The sequence below is a fragment of the Tupaia chinensis genome, unplaced genomic scaffold (assembly GCF_000334495.1).
Source record: "Tupaia chinensis unplaced genomic scaffold, TupChi_1.0 Scaffold000671_1, whole genome shotgun sequence".
Classification (NCBI taxonomy): Eukaryota; Metazoa; Chordata; class Mammalia; order Scandentia; family Tupaiidae; genus Tupaia; species Tupaia belangeri.
Genome location: NW_006160193.1, coordinates 4,210,038 through 4,231,335, shown reverse-complemented (window position 1 = coordinate 4,231,335; position 21,298 = coordinate 4,210,038). Strand labels below are relative to the sequence as shown.

Genomic DNA, 21,298 nt, shown 5'->3' with positions numbered 1-21,298 from the left:
TCCTGAAGATAATATATTTCAGGGCGTGGCTGAACATCCCCCCCCACACTCACATCAGTCAATCTGTCCTGCAGGTTCACCCTCTGGGGGAGGTCTCTGGGACCTTCTGCCTGCTTCCCCCTGCGTGACTCGCCTCCCACACCACCCACCTCGAGGTCTTCACTGTCTACCTGGCAGTTCCCTTCTCCTCCATCTGTAGGCCCCGTTTCCTGATCCTGTGTCTTGGCCCTCCTTCCTTCACTTTATTTTACTAGAGCAAATCTTCCAAAGGTCTCTGAAAAAAACTGTGCAGAGAAGATAATATTTTGAGTTCTTACGTGTCTAGAAGTACATTTGCTTTACCTACAGTGTGATGGGTAGCTGGGCCGGTAGAGAGCTCCGGGCAGAAGTGGTGTTCCCTTGGATTTGGAAGCCGCTGCCCCACCCGCGCCTGCTCCTGTCCTCTAGGGTCGCCGTGGAGTCAGATGCCCTCACTTTGTCTCCTCTGGAAGTCAGCAGGGTCTTCACTTTGTCCCCATATTTGGAAACGCCTCGGGGTAGAGACAGTGCTCCTTTCCCACTGGACACTCAGAATGTTTGGTTTTCAGAAATCGTACCATTTTTTAAATCTCTTTTCTCTCTTCTATCTTTACAGGGTTTTTTTTAATTTGGAGACTATTCCTCTCATTTTTTAATTTTTTTAATTTCTGTTTTCCATTTCTCTTTGTTCTTTTTTATTTCTGATTAAAGTTTCCATTCTTGTTTTTGTGGGGTTTTTTGTTTTGTTTTTTTGTTTGGTTGGTTGGTTTTTTGCCACACAGCATGTGTAGGGGAGGTAGAAATGCACCACCTCCCTCCCCCATGGGAAATGGTCACTCCATGATCTCCTCTTCATTTCTCTCTTTGGGGTTTTGGGCACACATGCCCGGTGTGATTTTTAATCTGCTGGGTATGGGACTCGAACCATGCAGTTGGCCTTGTGGGATCCAGTGCCTTAACCTCCACAGCACATGCTGGCCTCCCAGCCATCTTACCTCTTATGTGAGTTGTGTCCATGGGCTTATTGTTTTGTTTTTTTACTCTAAGGCGTGTGTGCTTGCCCAAGAGAGAAAGACAGAGAGCAAGATGAAGCTAGTGAGCTATCGCCCTCAGGGCGAAGGCATTCTGTAGTCCCTTCTCCTCCATTTTCTTCTCTTCTTGGGATTTTGGGCATGGATACAGGCATGTCTGATTCTCTCTCTCTTTTTTTTTTTCTTTAAAGAGAGATTTTTGCTATGGATGCACTTGCCGGAGAGAAAGAAAACAATAAATCATACCTCCAGGGAGGATGGTCATTCTTGGGATATTAGGCATACGTGCACACCCACCTGGCGTGAATTTTAAGCTGCCTGGTTCAGGACTAGAACCACAGTCGACTGAATGGGAGTCCAGCGATGTAACCATTACACCATCAGCTGGTCTCTTAGGCATACATGTCCAGTGTGTTTTTCAAGCTGCTGGGTTCAGGGCTCAAACTATGCAGTTGCCCACATGTGACTCAGGTGCCTTAACCTCCACACCACCTGCTGGCCCAGTCTAACTTGTGTTTAATGACCAATTCCAGCTAACTTCCTGATGTGAAATGCAGACCATCCTAGGATAACGGTCCTCCGTGGCCAAGTGCTGTGCCTGCTGCAGTAGCTCTCCAGGAGACCGTTCTCTGCTGAGAAGTCCAGTTTTAGCACATCCTGTATAAGCAAAGTGGGAATGTTTGCATTGCCATTAGCAAACACGTTGGGCTATGCGTAGTTTCTTTTATGATCTAATCCAGCAGGGCCAATGACTGGAGGAGAGCTTTAAAGCATAGCATGACTGATTGGCTTAATTAGGCTTGTTCTTGAAATACCAGGCTTCCAAGGGCTGCCAGTCTGGGCTTCTGGAAGAGGTCTTTATGGATTCTCAAAGTACCAAGGATGCGTTTTCCATGGTTCCTTATGTTTATTTGGAAGCAATAAGTATACTAAACTCAGATAACCAGGACGGGACCCCAAAGTGTCGTGCTGTAGCTATTTCCCAGTGAATTGCTCTGTTACACCCTGAGCCTACCTTTCCCCTCGTATCCGTTTTCACGATATCTGTTCAGGTTGCTGTCGCTGCCGTAGAGGCCACGTTGGTTAAGTGTCCATAAGTATTCATCTTAACCTGCGTGAAATGTTGAAGTAGGCTCCAGTGTAGACTATCCTTGATTAAAGGAGCTTGTCATGCGTATTCTCTGGCATCGATGACATTTGAGAAATCTCTAGTGGTCCAGCCTTGTAGCCTGGGGTTAAAGAAAGCCTCATTCCACATGGCCAACTATGGTTCAAATCTAGCCCCGGTTCCTAGAAAAAGACTCCAGACACGTGTGTGCGTGCCTCAGATCCCAACAGGATGGAGAAATGGAAAAGGGCTTGCAGCGTGACCACACCCCATGGGGGTGTTCTCTAGCACTTTCTGTCACGCACACAGCCCTATGGCAACTTACTTACCTGAAAGAGAAGTCTGTAGCACATTAGCTTTGTCGTAACCACAGCGTATGTCGTGTCACTGCCGTCCCATGGTGTGTGGTAGCAACCCTTAGCAATCGAGTAACAGATGAAAAGAGCATCCCCTGGAGCTCCTGGCTGGCTGTGCACCGTAGGCTAGCTCCCTTACCTCCTGTTCCTCTAACGCTTCAGCTGGAGCAGGCCAGTGACAATAACGACTGCGCCCTCAGCTTGTTGTGAGACCATACAAGGTCCCGTGTTTGGGGGATTCAGCATAGTGCCTGCTAAGGATAGGCATTCAAGGCCAGCAGGTGGCATGGTGGTTAAGGTGGCTAGATCCCACAGAGCTGACTGTGAGGTTTGAGTCTCGAACCTGGCGGCTTGAAAAACACAAGTGCCTACTGCAGCAGGCACAGCACTTGGCCATGGAGGACCGTTATCCTAGGATGGTCTGCATTGCACATCAGGAAGTTAGCTGGAATTGGTCATTAAACATGCATGTGTGTGCATGCCCAAAATCTCGAAAGGAGAATGGAGGAAGAAGGACTGCTGTGGCCATCCCCTATAGGGGATGTTTCCTCTCTTGTCTTCTCTCTGTCTCTCTCCAGAGAGCACATGTGCCTATAGCAAAGCTGAAAATGATAATAATATCAGGCATTCTGCAAACATTAGCTACTGTTACGTTCCTATTTTAGCCTTCACCTTTATTTCCTTACGTCAGGATGAAATTGATTCTGCAGTGAAGATGTTGCTGTCACTGAAAATGAGCTACAAAGATGCCATGGGGGAGGATTACAAGCCTGACCGCCCTCCAGCGAACCCAGCGCTGCAGAGTAACAGTGGTCCAGATGCCACAGAGGCTGAGGAGGATTTTGTGGACCCGTGGACCGTACAGACGAGCAGTGCAAAAGGCATCGACTATGACAAGCTCATCGGTGCGTCCTCTGCTTTCTAACCCAGGAAAAGCCTCAACTTTTACCATTGAGTCCACTGACATTCGTGCATTTTACATCAATCATAGATCGAAGGCAGCTGCAATAGAAAAAACGGGTCCTAGAATCTTTTGATTGTGTATTCTATTCTCAAAAGATCGTTTTAAAATAAAATAACGTAAAACTTATTTCAAAATAATGGTCCATGGGACCAGCAGTTAGCGTAATGGCTATGTTGCTGGACTCCCACGTAGTCAACCGCAGTTCGAGTCCCGGACCTGTTGGCTTAAACTCACACCGGGCGCGTGTGTGTGCCCAAGATCCCGAGAGGAGAATGGAGGAGAAGGGATTGCGGCGTGGCCATCCCCCCGGGGGGGTGATTTCTCGCTTTCTGTCTCTCTGTCTCTCTCTGTCTTTCTGGCGAGCGCACGCGCCCTAGAGCAAAAAAAAAAAAAAAAAAAAACTCTCCATAAAAATTAAAAAATAATAATGGTCCAGGAACTGGCATGTGGCGTGGTGGTTCAGGTCTTCCCGCTCAGGAAAGAACGTTGCCCCGACCCAGGACTCCTGATGCTGAGTCTCTGACCGTCACAGAAGACACAGCCGAGATGTTTTTATCTCAGTCAAAGCCATTTTCCATGATTTGAGTATAAACATTGGTGAGAGAAAATTCACTTGAAGACAGTAACTCAGTTCAACAGTTATAGAGTATGAAAAGTCATGATTTTCAGTAAATATAATTATACCTTAATAAATAACTGTTGGGGGAGCATGGTCAAAAGTTGCTGGCTGGAACCAGCTGGTGGCGTGGTTAAGGCAATTGGATCCCACAGAACCAATTATGTGGTTCAAGTCCCAGACCCAGCAGCTTGAATAACATGCCAGATACATGTGCATACGTGCCTAAAATCCAGAGAGAAGAATGGAGGAGAGGGAATTGTAGCATGACTATCTCCTCTGGGGGGTGATTTCTTACTTTTTCTCTCTCTGCCTGTCTCTGGTGATTACATGCAACTAATAGCATACTAAATAAAAACTTAAAAAAAAAAAATTGTTGGGCCAGCAGGTGTTGTGGTGGTTAAGGCATGTGTTCCCACATGACCGACCACTGTTTGAATCCTGGACCCAGTGGCTTGAAAATCACACCAGGCATGTGTGCATACATGCCCAACATCCAAAGAGGAGAATGGAGGAAAAGGGATTGCGTTGTGGCCATCCTCTGGGGTTGATTTCTCAGTTTCCCTCTGTCTCTGGCAAGTGCAGGCACCCTTTGGCAAAAACCTTTAAAAAAAATTAAATTAAAAAAATTATTTTATAAAGTTGCTGGCTGTACTACATATTCTGGATGTTTTCTGTCCATGTCCAGTCTCGAGCAAAACAGTATTTTATTTTTTTGTTTGTTTGTTTTAAGGATTTTGCCATAAGGTGTATGTGCTCACCAGGGGGAGAGAAACAGAGATAGTGAGAGAAAGTGAGAAATCGCCCTCCGGGGTGATGGCCACACAATCCCTTCTTCTCTATTCTCCTGGGGTCTTGGGTACACATGCACACATGCCCAGCATGAGTTTTAAGCCACCAGGTCTGGGTCTTGAACTGCAGTTGTCCATGGTAGGAGTCCAGGGACACAACCACTACACCACCTGCTGACCCTGAAAACAGCATTGTGTTCTGTAATTTCTCTTCTGTTTTGGTGACTGTGATCTCAGCTGTCGTGTGAACCCAAAAGACTTTAACCTGTGCTGGGGAAAAGGCCCCCTAGCAGGAGGCCAAGGGTGGTTTGGGTTCCTGAGCGTGGTCAGTAGCTTCTCCACTTCAGTAATACTGGATCGCTAGGCCACCTGACACCAAAGAAGGTCATCTGTTCTTTCTTCCAATTTTCCTTTCCAGTTCGGTTCGGAAGCAGCAAAATTGACAAGGAGCTGATAAACCGAATAGAAAGAGCCATTGGCCAGAGGCCACACCGCTTCCTACGCAGAGGCATCTTCTTCTCTCACAGGTCAGGGCTCTTCGCCACACCATCCTTGCTCCCTGTCTTAGTTCCATGACCATGAGGTGGCTCTTCTCTCAAGGTGCCTGGCCCTTTGGGAAAATGGGGACTACTTGTCAGAGACTGGACCTGCCTCTGTCCTGGCCATCCCTTACTGTGGGCAGTGTCCTTGCCTTCACCTGCAGGCCCCCAGTTTATTCATTTGTAGGCTGCCCACTTCACAAAGTGGAGGTCAGGGTCATAGCAGATGAGACTCTTGCCAGATTCTATGCCGTAAATCATAAAACATCACAGAAACAAAAGAGATTGGCATGTCCAAGTTCAACATTCCCCACGCCATAAACGGTTGGCTTCCTGAAATGACGTACCCTCTTCCTCCTATTGTGCTAGCCTCATAAATAAGTCAAAAGAGAAACTCAGAGTACACGCGAAATGACATTCCTTCCTCAGACCATAAATCCCATGCAGATAACATCAAGAAATGGACACGTTCCACCCCAGAGTAGCTGGATTGGGACAGACTTGTCTTTGAGGCTGTGTGCATGGAATGTGGAACCCGAGATGGGGGGCCCTGTTCCACCCACATTTTATGGTTACGGGACAGCATGCTCAGGACAGAACTCGGCAGCTGCCTGAGTTCAGGTTCCACCTGCAGGGAACACCAGGCTCTGGTCCTGCTCTCTAGGCAGACTACAACCCAAGTGCTGTTCCTCACTGAGACTCAGGTCACACGTCCTGGATGGAGTAGAGCAGTGCTGTCCCTCACTGAGAGTGAGTTCACCAAGTTCTGCCGCTGTCACGGCTGTCCGATTCTAGTCATGTTTGTCACCCTGCCCGTCAGCGGCCACTCCCTTCTGCCCCCCACTGGCCACCGGTAATCTCTTTTCTGTCTGGATTTGCCATTCTGGGCATTTTATACAGATGTGGCCTTTGTGTCTGCCTTTTACTTAGCGTAATGTTTCCAAGCTCCCTCTATGTTGTAGCATATGCCAATAATTCTTTTTTTTTTTTTCCAGATGATGTTCTTTTTTTAAAAAAAAAAGAATTTTTTATTTGATTTTATTTATTCATTCATTTATTTTAATTTGACCAGAGAGAGAGAGAGAGAGAAGGAACATGAGAAAGCAAGACCCCAGGCCCGGGACTCAAACCATGGTTGGCCATGTGAGAGTGTTCAGCACCTTAAACACCAAATAATGTTCTATCCAACGGCTATACCCCTTATTGTGTTTATTCATTTATTAGCTGATGGACATTTGGGTTATTTCTATTTTTTGGCCGTCAGAGATGCTGCTCAAGGGGACTGGGCAGTGGCACGACATTAAAACGTGATGGTATGCTATAGCAAAAACCTCTGAAAGAAAAAAAGCGATGGTCTGAGAGGCTGACCCACACAGGAGGTTTCCAGGTCCCTGTCCACAACCTTCCTGAGCAAGCCAGAAATGGAGGCACCCGTGGTCCAGGGCTAGCTGAAGCCAGAGGTGGAGTACAATGTCAAAACCCTGTCAGGATATTGTCTCTGTCTGTCTCTCTCTGTGTCTCTCTCCACATGGAAGAAATAAGCTATTAAAAGTAATGCCCCACAAAGTTGTATGCAAGTTTCTGGGTGGACATACGTTGTGGGTTCTCTCGGGTGTGTACCTGGGAGTGGGATTGATGGCTCATGTTGTGATTCTTGTGTTTTTGAGGAACAACTGTCCACAGTGACTGTGTCACTCACATTTCTATACTATAGTCTCCATGCTTGTGTTGTTTTTAGCCATCCTAGTGGATGCAAGGTGGTATCTCACCGTAGTTTGGATTTGTGTTTCCTGGTGACAGGTGACACGGGACATCTGTTGATGTGCTTTTTGGCTGTCTTTGGAAAAATGTCTATTCAGCCCACTTACTAACTGACATATCTTTTTGTTGCTGAGATATCGTTCCTCATATATTCTGGATCCTGGTTTCTTATCAACATATGACTTGTAAATATTTGCACCCATTATATAGGTTGTCTTTTCACTTTACTCATAGTATCCTTTGAAGTACAAAAGCTGTTTTGATCATGTTTACTTTTTCTTTGATTGCTTATTCTCTTCCTCTGGGCTCTTGGCTTGAGAAGCAGAAGACTTGAGGCTTTTGCCCCTTCTCAATTTTGAGAGCGCCCTCTATCTAATTTTATCACTTGTAAAATTGGGGATTGAATGAGATGTATACTGCCCGCCAAGCCACAAGTGCTGTGCCATTGTCTGGGCTCCCTCACTGGCTAAGTGTCGCTTGCTGGAACCTACCCCATAAAATGAGTCCTCAAAACCGTAGCCTCTGTAAATTCCTGCCCACTCTTCAGGAGCACGTCTCCCCCTGCACCTAGCAAATCATGAGTTCACAGGGGAAACCACTTCAAGAGACTCTTCCTGTTGTCTTACATTGCAGGCACTGAACAGATATACCCAAGTGTGTATCCACGTTGTTTTGCCTCTGTCTTTATTTCCATTTCCAAATGAATATCAGTGCCTTCATATTTTTATTTTAAAAATCATACTGTTTGGAGCCGCAGGTGGCATGGTGACTGAGGTGCTGGACTCCCACATAGCTTACCACGGTTCAAGTCCTAGACCTGAAAACTTTCTTTCTCACTTTCCCTCTGTCTCTCTCTGGTCAAATTAAATAACAATAATAATAATAAATTTAAAATTATTCTTGAAAAATCAAGTCCTTTGTTTTAAAAAAAATCACGCAGTTTTATTTTCTCCTTTTTCCTTTAGAGATATGAATCAAGTCCTTGACGCCTATGAAAATAAGAAGCCATTTTATCTGTACACAGGCAGGGGCCCGTCTTCCGAAGCAATGCATGTCGGGCACCTTATCCCGTTTATCTTCACGAAGTGAGTACCACCTCGTGTGACTTTTCTCCCTCCATTAGGGAAGCAAAGCTGTTGTTGTAAACCACATTTAGAACTACCCCGCACAGCCATGGGGTTTTGTGCTGGCCGAGCAGCCAGGGTGTCGGCAGATCAGCACCTCTCCGGCTTCCGTTGGTGGATTCCTGGACTCCCTTCAAAGGGCAGGACGAGGTGGAGGACACTGCGGTGGCGCGGCAGGACTGTCCCACGGCGTCCTGCTCCCTGTGCACGCTGGCCACAGGCTGCCTCTCAGAGCCTGAGTTCCCGCATCTGCAGGAGGAGTGAGACCTTGTACGAGCCCGAGCCCGCCGTACAGGCCTCTCAGTCAGTGAACGGTGGCACGACTCAGGTCCCTTCTTCCCCTTGTCTCTGCAGGTGGCTGCAGGACGTGTTTAACGTGCCCCTGGTCATCCAGATGACAGACGATGAGAAGTATCTGTGGAAGGACTTGACCCTGGACCAGGCCTACGGCTACACCGTGGAGAACGCCAAGGACATCATTGCCTGTGGCTTTGACGTCAACAAGACGTTCATCTTCTCGGACCTCGACTACATGGGGTGAGGAGAGAGCCCTGGCTGCCCCTTAAGTCAGTGCGGCTCTGGGGTCGAACAGCATGACCTCAGCTGGCCCAAATGCCCGTGAAGTCTCCAGGCCCAGTAAATGTTTCTCTCCCTTTATTGAACGTTACAATCTGGCATACTGGTTTCATTTACCAATAATTTTTTAAAAGTGGAAACCTGGGCCGCCCCCAAAGCCTAGCAGTCAAGGGAATCAGATCCCACATGGCCAACCATGGGGTTCAAATCCCTACCCCAGGCAGTTTGAAAAATAGGCTGGGTGAATGTGCATGCTGAGAATCCCGACAGGATGGAGAAGCAGGGAAGAAGGGGCTGTAGTGTGACAGCACACTCCCGGGCTGGGGGTGTCTTCACCATCTCTCTGTCCCTGCCGACATAGTGGGTAAGGCACTAGACTCACATGGCCAACTACTTCAAGGCCTGGACTTGGCGGCTTGCTTTCTCGCTCTCGCTCTCGCTCTCTCTGTTGTTCTGTAGTAAAATTGAAAACAATAATGATAGTGGATAAAAGTAAATAATTTGATAAAAAATAAAATAAAGTAGAAACTGGGCCAGCAGGTGGTGTGGTAGTTAAAGTGCTGAATCCCACATGGCCAACTCCATGGTTCAAGTTCCAAACCTAGCTGCCAAAAAACACACCAGGTGTGTGTGCATGTGTGCCCACAATTCCAAGCAGAAGATGGAAGAGAAGGGATTGCAGTATGACCATTCCCCCAAAGGATGATTTCTCACCTCCCCATCTCTTTCTAGTGAACACACACACCCTATGGCAAAGAATCTAAAATAAAGTGGAAGCATATAACCTTTCTGTGTATATACATAGAAAGGTTAAGTAATGTCAGCAACATAGAGACACACTGTTGATCTTGGTCATTGTATTACAGAAATTTAAAACACGTGCCAACCGTGGCATGCTGGCGTGTCAGGTGGCCGTCCCGGCGTGGGGTAGAGACATGCTTGCATTGCATCTAATCCCCAGGAACAGGCCATCTGGCAAAGTTGGGATCTCTTTGCCCTTTTCCAAGTACTTCCTTCTTCAGAGAGAAGACACTCCCTGCCTACACAATTCCCTCACCATCTACGTTCTTACATGGGCCATTTCACACACTGAAATATTTCATTCTGAACATCGTTGCATTTAAACTTCAGGGTCTCGGACTTTGCCTGAGTGATTAGCAAGTAGCACGTTAGGAAAGGAGACCGGCTGGCCCTCACCAGGACACCTCTCAGCGGGTCACTCCCTCCCAAACACCTGGGACTGGCTCTCCCAAGGCACTGGCTGCCCCCCGGGGCGCCGACTCAGCCAGCCGAGCCCAGCCGGCCGAGTGCCCCCTGCTTGTGCTCTCTGGCCACCGATCCAGGCCAAGCTCCTGCGGCCGTGGAGCAGAGAGCAGGGAGCGGGACTGTGCTTCCTCTCCTCGGTGGCCTTCCTTGAGTGCCTGGAGCTGAGTAGCCACTTGGACCCTCTGAGAGCAAGAGATGCCCTCCTGTGAATCCAGCCTTCTGCCAGCTGTAAAGTGATGAGTTCTCTAATTTACATAGGAGATGTGCTTAAGTACAATGTTACATTTTTATTTCTGGTTTTGCTAAAGGGCACATGCATTCACAGGGGTAGGGAGGGATAGGGTGAAAATTCCCCTCCAGGGGATGGCTATGCCCCAGTCTCTTCTCCACTCTTCTCGGGATTTTGAGCACTCATGCACATGCACCCAGGGTGTTTTCCTTCCCTTTTTTTTTTTTTTTTTTTTTTTAAGAGAGAGATTTTTGCTATAGGACATGTGTACTCAGCAGAGACAGAGACAGAAAGCGAGAAACCTTCATTCTCCATTCTCCTCTTGGGATTTTGGGCACACAGGCACACGTGCCCAGCATGAGTTTTAAGTCGCCAGGTCCAGGACTTGAACTGTGGTCTACTACATGAGAGTCCAGTGATGCCATCTGCTGGTCCCCCAGAGTGTTTTTCAAGCTACTGGGTCTGGGATTCAGACTGTACTGTTGGCTACATGGAATGCAGCTGCCTTACCCACCATGCCACTGGCTGGCCTACTGTTCAAGTTTTTAAATCATGACTCATATTTCTGCCATGTGAGCAAGGATTGTGGTATCCTTGGGGAGAGAAAGAGCTGGGTTCTAGTCCTGAGTTCTGTCTAGCGGCCATGCATCCCAGGAAGTCTCATTCATGAACTGGGATAGATGAAAACATGGATGTCATTGTTATTAGGGTTTCCATGACACTGTATTTCATGTCTCTTATCCTGTTCATTGAAAAACCTGATTCAACTGGAGCCTCGCCCAGGCCCACCATGGCTCCTCTTCCATTGCAGCCAGGTGGTGCTGCTGGCATCACACAACGCCTGGTCCTTCTGCGCAGCCTCTTCCCACCCCACCACCTATCACGTCCTCTCTCCTCCACCCCAGCCAGTGATCTGCCTAAAATGCAGGTCTGATCTGTCGGTCAGCCGCATGCTTCCCCCAGTTCTCCTTCATCAGGTGACAATGAAAGCCCCTGATTTTCACTGAGCACATGGGCTTTCGTGGCCTACCCCTGTGGTCCTCTCCAGCCCCACTGCCACCTCCCACCAGGTGGGACAATCCGCAGTTCTGCATCCCTCAACTTCATGCATGCTCTGCTCGGCTCGGAATTCCAGTGCCCTCCCCTGACCCCACCCCACAGCTGGGCTATTCCTGCTCTTTCTTCCAGACACATAATCAAGCTTCCTCTTTTCCCAGAGCCTTTCCCTTCCTGCACCCAGAGGTAGAGGCCCCTCTGTGGTCCCCAGCCTTGGGCCTTGCCCCACTGGGGGTAAAACGTGGTTCTGACCTGCTTCTGTGGCAGGCGCCCACCAAGGCCTGCGAGTGCAGGAGCAGAGCAGAGCCCCTGCCTGGCTGTGGTTCCTCCTGGGGTGAGGCAGGAGCAGGCACCTGTAGCGAGTGCAGAGGTGACACAGCGGGGTGCACACAGGGCAGAGGGACCTTTGAACAGTCCTCGACAAGTGACCACCACGTGGCCAGCCCCACTTGCAACACATTCTGTACATGGGCTTGGTGGTGGCTGTTTCTCAAGCTGTCTCTTAAGTAACTGCCTAAGAGTTTGACTCTTTTTACCAAAAACTGCCCCACCTTGCTCAGTAGGAATTTCCTTTTTCTTTACAAACATAGACTACAGATGAAACACAGGCACCATGTCAGGCAGAAGGTCTGATACCCTTGTTAGAAAGGCATTTTAGAGCCAACCAGTGGCGTGGTCGTCGAGGAGGCTGGATCCCTCATGGCCGACTGTGGCTCAAGTCCTGGACCTAGTGGCTTAGAAAACACCGGGTCCATGTGCACACATGCCCCAAGTCCCGCAGGGAGGGAGGGGGGAGGAGAGATCACAGCACGCACACGCCTGGGGGTGCTTTCTCACTTACCCCCTCTCTCATCTCTCCGGCAAGCACATACTCTGCAGAAGAAAGGTATCTTACATTGAACCTAAAGTTAGAGACTCATTTTTAAAAACCCTGTTTAGAAGTTTACTCTGAAGACTTAAGCAGTTCACCTTCATTTCTCAGGTTTAATTTATGGCCAGCCCTGTAGCACAGCAGTGAGGCACCGCAGAGGGAGCCAAACCCTGCACAGCCCACCGCAGTTCGAACCTCGGCCCTGGTGGCTTGAAAACATGCAGGCCACCTGCATCCACATGCCCAGGACCTGACAGGGTGGAGAAACGGGAGAGGGTCGTGGCCGACCATGCCCTGTTGAGCTCTCGCTCTGGCTCTCGCTCTCGCTCTCGCTCTCGCTCTCGCTCTCGCTCTCGCTCTCGCTCGCGGCTATGTGCCCTCTGGCTAAATAAATTAAGTAAATAATTAACAAAACATGGGGTCAGCAGGTGGTGTGATGGTTAATGGATTCCCATATGGCCAACCATGATTCAAGTCCCAGGTCCAGCAACTTGAAATTCACACTGAGCACGTGTGCATGTGTGCATGCCCAAAGTCCCGAGAGGACAATGGAGGAAAAGGGATTGCAGCGTGGTCATAACCCCCTGGAGGGGTGATTTCTCACTTTTCCTCTCTCTCTCTCTCTCCCTCCCCCAGCCCTCTGCTCAAATTGAAATAAATAAATAAATAGCTAAGTAATTTTTTAAAAAGAAAGAAAAGCTGTAAGTCAGAACCTGCCTTTAACACAGCCCCCCTTGGTCTTTATGAGCTGGCAGTACAACAAAGCCAGCTCCTCTCTCACTGGGCGGGTGGGAAATGGTGAGGCCCTCATTGGGGAGGAATCGGAAGGCCCCCTCCTATTTCCAATCCAGAGAGGGCTCCCCACCAGGCTCCAGGGCCCTGAGCTGGGCATCTAGAAGTAAGCTCAGACCCTGCCCTGCCCCGCTCAGTTTTGCTCCTCTGGGCAAATCGTGGCTGTCTGAGCCTCCATTCTCCCATGACCTGGGGAGTTCATTGCTGGCTGTGGGCAGGGTAGGGAGGCTGGCGGGCTCCACCTGGTCAGGCCCTAACAGCCACCTCTTATGGGAGGGGCTCGGGATGACTCCTCCCTACCTTCTTTCCATGCTCACGTGTTCAGCCTACAGATATTTACTGACCACCCCATGCCAGCTGGGTGCTGGGGGACAGCAGGGAGCACGCCAGTTACCCGCCAGCGAGCTGGAGGTGCTCAGCCTGCAGGTGGTCATTGTGCCGTGTGGCGAGGACAGGGCAGGGTGCACAGGGTAAGGGCCGTGCTGTGGGGTGTCAGGAGGTTTCCCTGCGTTACGCGTTAGGTGGGTTTTGAGCGATGCCAGGCCTCTGGGAGCTCCAGAGCTGTCACGTCTAGTCCCTGCCCTTCTGCAGCCAGTGGAGAGGAGGTGTGTTTCCTGGAGCCACTGCTCATTCAGCACTGACGGCCCCTTCCAGGTGCTCATGGCGGCTGCAGCTGCCTTTGTGGGCTGCGACTGGCCTCACCATGCCCAGGAGGCAGGCACGCCTGCTGCTCACACTCGTGGGCAGCACCTCCATCCTCTTGTGGCCACACAGGTGGGACTGTTTACAGCGGCCAGCAGCCAGCCTCCTAAGAAAGGCCATGGTGGTCTCACTCGGGGGCGCTGCTATCCCTGGTCCCCGGTGGCATGCTGGCTAAGGTGGACCACAGGCTGACTGCAGCTCAAGGCTCAGATGTGGCCCCTTGGGAAATATGTCGGGCATGTGCATCCATGCCCAAAATGCCGAAGGCGAGGTGGAAAAGGGGCTGCGGCCTGAGCCTGCCCTGGGAGGGCTTTCTGGCTCTCTCTCGCTCTCTGTGTCTGTCTCTCTCTGGTGAGTGCATGTGTCCTCTGACGAAGAATATACATATGTATGCATACATACGTGTGTGTGTGTGTGTGTACAACACAAAGAAAAACTGTCATCCCCACTCCGGTGGGAGCCAGGCCTTAGTGCAGTGCAGCGCCAGGTGGGAGGTCCATCTGCCCCGGGATGAGCGTTTGCCAGGCCCCACCTGGGAAGCACGGTGTCTTCTTGCCCGTCTCCCGCGCAGCTGCTGGCAGCTGCACGGTCACGCCAGGCGTGAGTGCCCCAGGCCTGCCTCTGCTCTCAGGAGGCCCCTTCCCGCCACGGCGGTTTCTGCCCAGCCGGGAGACAGAGTACGCGCCGCCACAACTGTGCTGAGGGGGTGACACAGGTACTGCGATGCTCCTGGTGTGTCCCTTCTCACAGCACTGTCCTCAGCCGCTGACACTCAGCCTGCTGCCAAGGGGAGGCCACAGCCCATCAGTCCCTCCCAGCCCAGGCAGCCAGCATCCCGGCATCCTCATGCCCTCCCCACCTGCTGAGCTCCAGAGCTGTGAGAGTAAAAGGCTGTGAGAGGTGGATAAGGCAGAGACTCGGGCCGGGCGGCCCTGGGCCTGCGTCCGGCTCCTGCCTCGCCAGGACCGGGATGTTGGCACTGAGCTACTCTGAGCCTCAGCCTCCACCTGTCAGGGAGAGGCCTGCTCCTACTTCAGAGGGCTGACACGTAGGTGGCACCTGGCCTGGTTCCTGCCACGAATCACAAATGCAAACTTCTTTTTGGAAAAGAGATTTTTGCTATAAGGTATGTGCGCTTGCTAGAAAGACAGACGCCCCAAGAGACAAAGCGAGAAATCACCCCCCACCCTCCCCAGGAGGGGTGGCCGTGCCACAATCTCGTCTCCATTTTTCCTCTCAGGATTTTGGGCACGCACAAACACACCCAGCGTGAATTTTAAGCTGCCGGCAGGACTTGAACCATGGTCCGGTGTGCGAGTCCAGCAGCGTAACCATTATGCCATCTGCTGGTACCTTGAATGCAAACTCTTAGCGATACCAGCCTCCTCGCGCTTCCCTCTCTAGCCATGTGCTGCCCGACGCACAGTGGGGCCTGGAGAAGAAGCCCCGCTCTGGGTTCTGCCCCAGTGTGTGTGCTTCATCTTCAGCCTGGCTCCCTGTGGAAGCAGAATGGCTGCCACAGATCCAGGCCTCATATCCACACTCTCCAACATCCGCAAGAGAACTGATAGCTTGAATAGCCACTGTGGCTTAGCCCTACTGTTGGGGCGGGGTCAGATTTGCCCACAGTGGAAGAGGGAGCGGGAGGGCCAGCTGCACCGGGACAGGCCTTCCTGGGCCCTAGCTGCTGTCCATTCCCTGATACATCCACAGCAACAGACCTGCAGTCTGACCTCAACAGACAGGCTCCCGAGGGTCCTGACGAGCTTGCCGAACCCTGACTGTCGGCCCAATAGGACTCGAATGCTTTGTGCTGGCCCCTGGATCTCTGAGCCCTGTGTCCCCACCGTGGAGGCAGGTCCCCTTGGTTTCCCCCTTTCCCACTCAGCTCTGCAGGTCAGTGCATCCACACTGCTGCTGCACTTTCTGCCCACAGGTGGCCTCTCGCGCCTTCCAGGTCCCCACGTGTAGACCTGACATGGCCTTGGCTGGGTCTGGCCTGGGTCTGGCCCCAGGTTGCAGTCTGACTGTGTGTGTCCTTCCAGGTCAAGCCCAGGCTTCTACAGGAACGTGGTGAAGATCCAGAAGCATGTCACCTTCAACCAAGTGAAAGGCATTTTCGGCTTTACTGACAGTGACAGCATTGGTAAGTGTGCTGCGGCCTGTGGGCCCCTCCTGCCCACCTGGAGGGTGGGGCTCAGGCCCAGTGGCCACGTATGCTACATGCTGTTCTCCACAGCTGGCACGCGGGCGCCTGGGTCCATCCCAGCCCACCCTAGAAAGCCGGGCGCAAAGGCACACACCTGCAGTCCCAGGTGAGTGAGGGCTGCCAAGGAGGGTCGTGCCATAGTGAGACCCTGTCCAAAACACCCCTCCATGATAGGAGGGAGAGGCCAGAAATGGTTCCAAGTCCCCAGGCCAGGTGTCGGCTTTCGCTGTCGTCTCAGTTTGAGGGTTTCCCTGGACGGCAGAGCGCCCATGTGGGCCCTGAGCCACTGTCTGGACCACATGTGGCTCACCTTGGGTGCTGGGCTCCTCAGTCGTGCGTCGTGAGGTTTAAAGAAAGACAGGTGTAAGGAAACGGTGGAGTTGCTCCATCCCTGGCAGGGGCCTCAGTCAGTGCACAGTGGCCATGGGGAGCTGGGCCTGATGTGGGAGAACAGCTGGGCCTGTGGCGAAGCCTCTGTCTCCTTGAGCCTGTTTCCCGCCGTGTAAGATGAGGACTTTGCCTGGTGTGCTCCAGAGCTGGGTCCATGGGCCTGCCCACTGCTCCGCACAGTCAGTGTGTCCCTCTCCGGTGCTGGCCTGCTAACCTTACCTCCTCACCCTGTGGCTGGGCCTTCTCGCCTCCCTCCACTTTAATTGGGGACAGATCCAGGCCTAGGAGGCCTTTGGTGGAGGCGAAGCAGGCCCCCGGGACATATTTGTGGGGAGCTAGCCCTGCTTGGAGCCCGCACGGATGGGGATGAGCACAGCAGGAAGGGCTGGAGAGAACCCTTGCTGGGTATTTCACGTAAGCAAAACCCTGTTCTTTGATGTTGTACTCAGATTCATTCCTGATAACTGGGACACAAACCCTGTCTTTCAGGAGTATTTGTTGTATTTGCCAGAGGGCATATGCACTTGCCAGAGACAGGAAGAGGGAGAACGTCCCCAGCAAGGCATGGTCAGTCAGGGTCCCCTATTGTTTGTGATTTGTGCTTCCTGGAGAGAGAGGCAGAGTGAGGAAGCACCACCCTCAGGGAGACCACACCACGGTCTCTCCTGTCAGGGTTTCGGGCACGTGTGCACACACCTCATGGTGGGTTTCAAGCCAGTGGTTCTAGGACTCCAGCTGCAGTCGGCCACGTGGGATCCAGCTGCCTTAACCTTGACGCCACCTGACAGTCACAATCCCTTGTCTGGGTTTCTCCACCCCGTCCGGATGTGGGCAGGCACACACACCCAGAGTGTTTCTCAACCCATCAGGGCTTGGCTGCAAACCATGGCTGGCCCTATGGGATCTGGCTCCCTTCACCATGGGACCAGCCCTCCTGTGCTCATCCTGGGGGAGCACTGGGCAGCATCACAGTGACAGCCTCGTCACAGAGACCAAGGAGGCAGCATTTCACGAGGAGAGCTGCATGCACTTTGCTTCTCTGGGACCTGAGTTTGAATCCCGCTCCAGCCAGTTCCTTGCTGTGCTCCAGCTCTGGCGAGCCGTGAGGACTTGGGAAGCCAGGAGTGTGCCCTGGAGGGTGGAGGTGCTGAGCTCCTCGGGGTCTGTGGAGCTGTGAGGTGCAGAGGAATGATGGGAGCCCTGAGCACAGCCTGGCCTCCCCTCCGAGCACCAGCCACCGCTGTCTTGGCCTTCTGCTGGTGCTGGTGGCCTTGGCAGCCACCCACCTGGTCTCAGCCACAGGCCTGGAACTGGGATCTCTCTCTCTGGACTGGAGAAACGACGCCCAGCAGAAGAGGGCGTCACACAGGCAGGCCTGGCAAGGAGAGACACGCGCCCAGGAGCTGGCCGGTGCTGGTGCAGCCACCGTGGCACGTTCTTGTCGATAGCAAGAGCCACCTGGCCGGCCACTGCCGAGTGACTCTGGGGGATGAGCATGCCACCAGCTGTAATGTCCGCAGTACTGAGGACAGTGGCTGGGACCAGGACACTCATCCCAGCGTAAGGACCCTCCATGCCCAGAGCTTAGATGCAGGTCGGGGGGAGCAGGCGCCGGCAGGATGGAGCGTATCCGGTGGCGGCATGGGTAAGGCCAGGGCAGCACGAAGTGTGAGACACTAGTGCGAGCCCAGCTGGAGCACACGGAGCACTCAGAGCACAGGCGTGCGCGTGCGAAGGGGGTGCCAGCGTGGTCTGCAGCCTTCCTGTGCGTGCTCTTCCTCCGTAGCTCCCTTAACGGGTACTCTTATTTCTGCTCATGCCTTCCACTGGGCTAATCAGCCAGAACAAGAGCCGTCTCAGTAAAGGGACTTTCTCCTCGTTCCAGGGAAGATCAGTTTTCCTGCCATCCAGGCCGCTCCCTCCTTCAGCACCTCGTTCCCTCAGATCTTCGGAGGCCGGGCGGACGTCCAGTGCCTCATCCCATGTGCCATCGACCAGGTGAGGGGACTGCGGGCCCCTGGGCCTGGGCGGCCCTTCCCGTGGGGAAGGAGGTGTGGGAGGCACTGGCAGGAGCCGACCTCCAGAGCTCACTGGACACTGGAGTCTCCTGCAAAGGGCCCCGCAGGGCTGCCGCTGGCCATCCATCACAGCCTCCTCCTCAACCCCTCTCCCCCACAGGACCCTTACTTCAGAATGACGAGGGACGTCGCCCCTAGGATCGGCTACCCCAAACCAGCCCTGCTGCACTCCACCTTCTTCCCCGCCCTGCAGGGCGCCCAGACCAAGATGAGTGCCAGCGACCCCAACTCCTCCATCTTCCTCACCGACTCGGCCAAGCAGATCAAGACCAAGGTGAGTGGGGCGCCGGGCCGAGACCGGCCGAGGGGCGGGAAGGCACTGGCCCCAGCACCGGCTGTGCCCCTGATCCCAGGTAGCAGGTAAATCCGTTTTCTTTACGTCCTTATGTTTAGGTAAAATACCGTTTTCTTGTTTTTCCTTTTCTCACCACTCTAGAAGCAAAGCCATGGTGACTTTCTTTCAGGCTAGACCGAGCAGGGATGGCACTCTGTGAGGAGGACGGAGGACTTGCAGTTCCGAGCACCAGCTGTGCTCCAGGCTCTGGGCTGCTGCCTGCCTTATGCTTCTGTTTATTTTGTTGCTTTGTGTTTGTTTGATTTGGGTTTTTTAAGTTATCGTTTCTTTGTTTCTTTTTACTGCATGAAGGAGGGAGAGAAAGAAAGCAACCCCAAGAGGGCATGGTTGTACCACAACCCTTTCTTCATTGCTCCATCCTGTCAGGATTCGGGGTACACATGCATGTGCGTCCAGCGTGATTTTCAGGCCTCCGGGGCAGGGACTTGAACAGCTGTCGCTCCTGTGGATCCAGCTCCCAACCACTGAACTGCGGAGCCGGCTCGATGTGCTCTCATGTCTAATTTGCACTGGGAGCTGGTGTGCTGTTGCTCTTCCAGATGAGGGAGTCGGGGTCCTGAGAAGACCACCCTCTTGACCAGGTTCCCCCAGGAATCGGCGGTGCTGCTCTCAGCCCTGCACAGCCACTTTTAGAGGGCTCAGGGCCAGTTGTCTCCCAGAGAGTATCTCCCAGGGAGACACAGAACTGCTCCTGGCCTCCTGCAGGACAGCCTGCCCAGCCCCGGGAGTGCGGCTGCGGCGCTTAGTCGATGTTTGCCAGGTCTCCAGAGGAGCTGGAGGTAGCAGTTAGCTAGGGCCTCCTTACTGGGCAGAGCCCGCTCTGGGGCTCAGAACCACACTGCAGCCGAGTGTCCAATCCCTGCTAGGTACACTGAGTGCCGGATGTTTTCTTTGGAACTAAGGGTGTGTTTCATGCAGCGGGAGCGATGGGAACTGTGTGAGATGTGTGATCCACCCATCGGAGTCCACACCCGGCCCTGCTGGGAGGTCCCAAGCAGGTCCTGGGTGACAGTAGGGAAACCCTTCTTACCGAAACCTTCTAAGAAACGCCCTCTGCCAGCCCTGCCCGCTGCCTGGAAGCTGTTGTAATCAGGCCTTTTCTTTCCCTTTGACTTGTGGCCCCGACTCCTGGGGCACTGAGTGCAGAAGAGAGGGAAGGAAGCACAGGGTGTCATCGGGTTGGTTTGGTTCGGTTTCGAGAAGGTTCGGGAAAGTTGCTTACAGCTCTGGGACATTTTCTCTGTGCTCAGGGACCAGCAAAGACTCCTGAAGGCTGGGAGAGCTGGGGGCATGAGGTCAGGATTACACAGGCCTGCAGGGGCAGCAGGGCAGAGGCAGCCTGTGCCCTCCTCCTAAATTCCTGCTCCCGGCAACTGCCACGACTCACTCTCCCACAGGAGCGAACTCAGCCCTGACAGCCACCACAGAGACGTCCACTTTGTCAGGGAGGCACTCAGCTCAGAGTCCAGCAGTCCCCCCCGCCCCGGTCACTCTCGCAGCTATGGCCCCAGGCACTTTGAGTATGGCGGTTCAGTGGAGTCCCTGCGCCTTGGCCCCAGTGGTGGCTTGGTACTACCTCCCGGTTTGCCAAGTCACACTGCCGGGCACCTCTCATTTTAGAGCCTGGCAGCGGCACCTGGGCCTCACTACAGAGACTGCTCCTCTCCTGTGCCAACCACTGTCCTGTCTCCTGCCAGGTCCCACACGCTCCCACAGCACCACAGCATAGGCGGGTCCCAACGACGCCAGCCTTCGCTAGCCTCACCCTGAAGCTGCTGCTCCGTGAGCGGGTTGGCCTGGCCGTGCCCTCCCTGACGCCCAAAGCAGGTTCCGGCCCTGGGCCTCGTTTCCTTCATCTGTGAGATGGGGAAGGCAGTGCGGAGGTCACTGGGTCCCTAAGGACGAATGTCTAGAAATCCTCACAGCCTACACTCAGGCCCACCAGCTGCATGTCCCCTGGGACGAGGAGCATAAGGTGCAGGGCACTGCCCATGCAGCAGACCCCAGACTCCTGTCCTCCTCTCGGACAAGGGGCCGGGGACCACCCTAGTGCCTGTGACAGCCTTTTCAAACTCTTGGAGGGGGCGCAGCAGGTGGCGTGGTGGTTAAGGCACTGAATTCCCACAGTCGACTGCTGTTCAAGTCCTAGACCTGGTGGCTTGCTTTCTCACTTTCGGTCTTTCACTCTTGCTCTGTCTCTATGGTCAAATTAAAAAATAACAATTAATGGGAACCAGCAGTTAGTGTAATGGCTATGTCGCTGGACTCCCATGTAGTCGACCCTGGTTCGTGTCCCGGACCCGGTGGCTTAAATCTCACGCCGGGCGCTTGTGTATGTGTGCCCAAGATCCCGAGAGGAAAATGGAGGAGAAGGGATTGCGGCGTGACCATCCCCCCTGGGGGGTGATTTCTCGCTTTCTGTCTCTATGTCTCTCTCTGTCTGTCTGGCGAGCGCACGCGCCCTAT

General features: G+C 52.8%; 1 protein-coding gene across 5 annotated transcripts in view; it reads left to right on the top strand.

The window, feature by feature from the left end:
- Nucleotides 1–21,298, top strand: part of WARS1 (tryptophanyl-tRNA synthetase 1) — a 32,476-nt gene that overhangs the window by 6,078 nt on the left and 5,100 nt on the right. For all 5 annotated transcript variants that reach the window (XM_006159986.3, XM_006159983.3, XM_006159985.3 and 2 more), the window contains 7 exons: nucleotides 3,205–3,418; nucleotides 5,303–5,411; nucleotides 8,150–8,269; nucleotides 8,663–8,845; nucleotides 15,846–15,946; nucleotides 18,285–18,397; nucleotides 18,578–18,751. In XM_006159986.3, coding sequence (XP_006160048.1) covers nucleotides 3,205–3,418; nucleotides 5,303–5,411; nucleotides 8,150–8,269; nucleotides 8,663–8,845; nucleotides 15,846–15,946; nucleotides 18,285–18,397; nucleotides 18,578–18,751 — 1,014 coding nt within the window. The remainder of the gene's footprint in view (nucleotides 1–3,204; nucleotides 3,419–5,302; nucleotides 5,412–8,149; nucleotides 8,270–8,662; nucleotides 8,846–15,845; nucleotides 15,947–18,284; nucleotides 18,398–18,577; nucleotides 18,752–21,298) is intronic.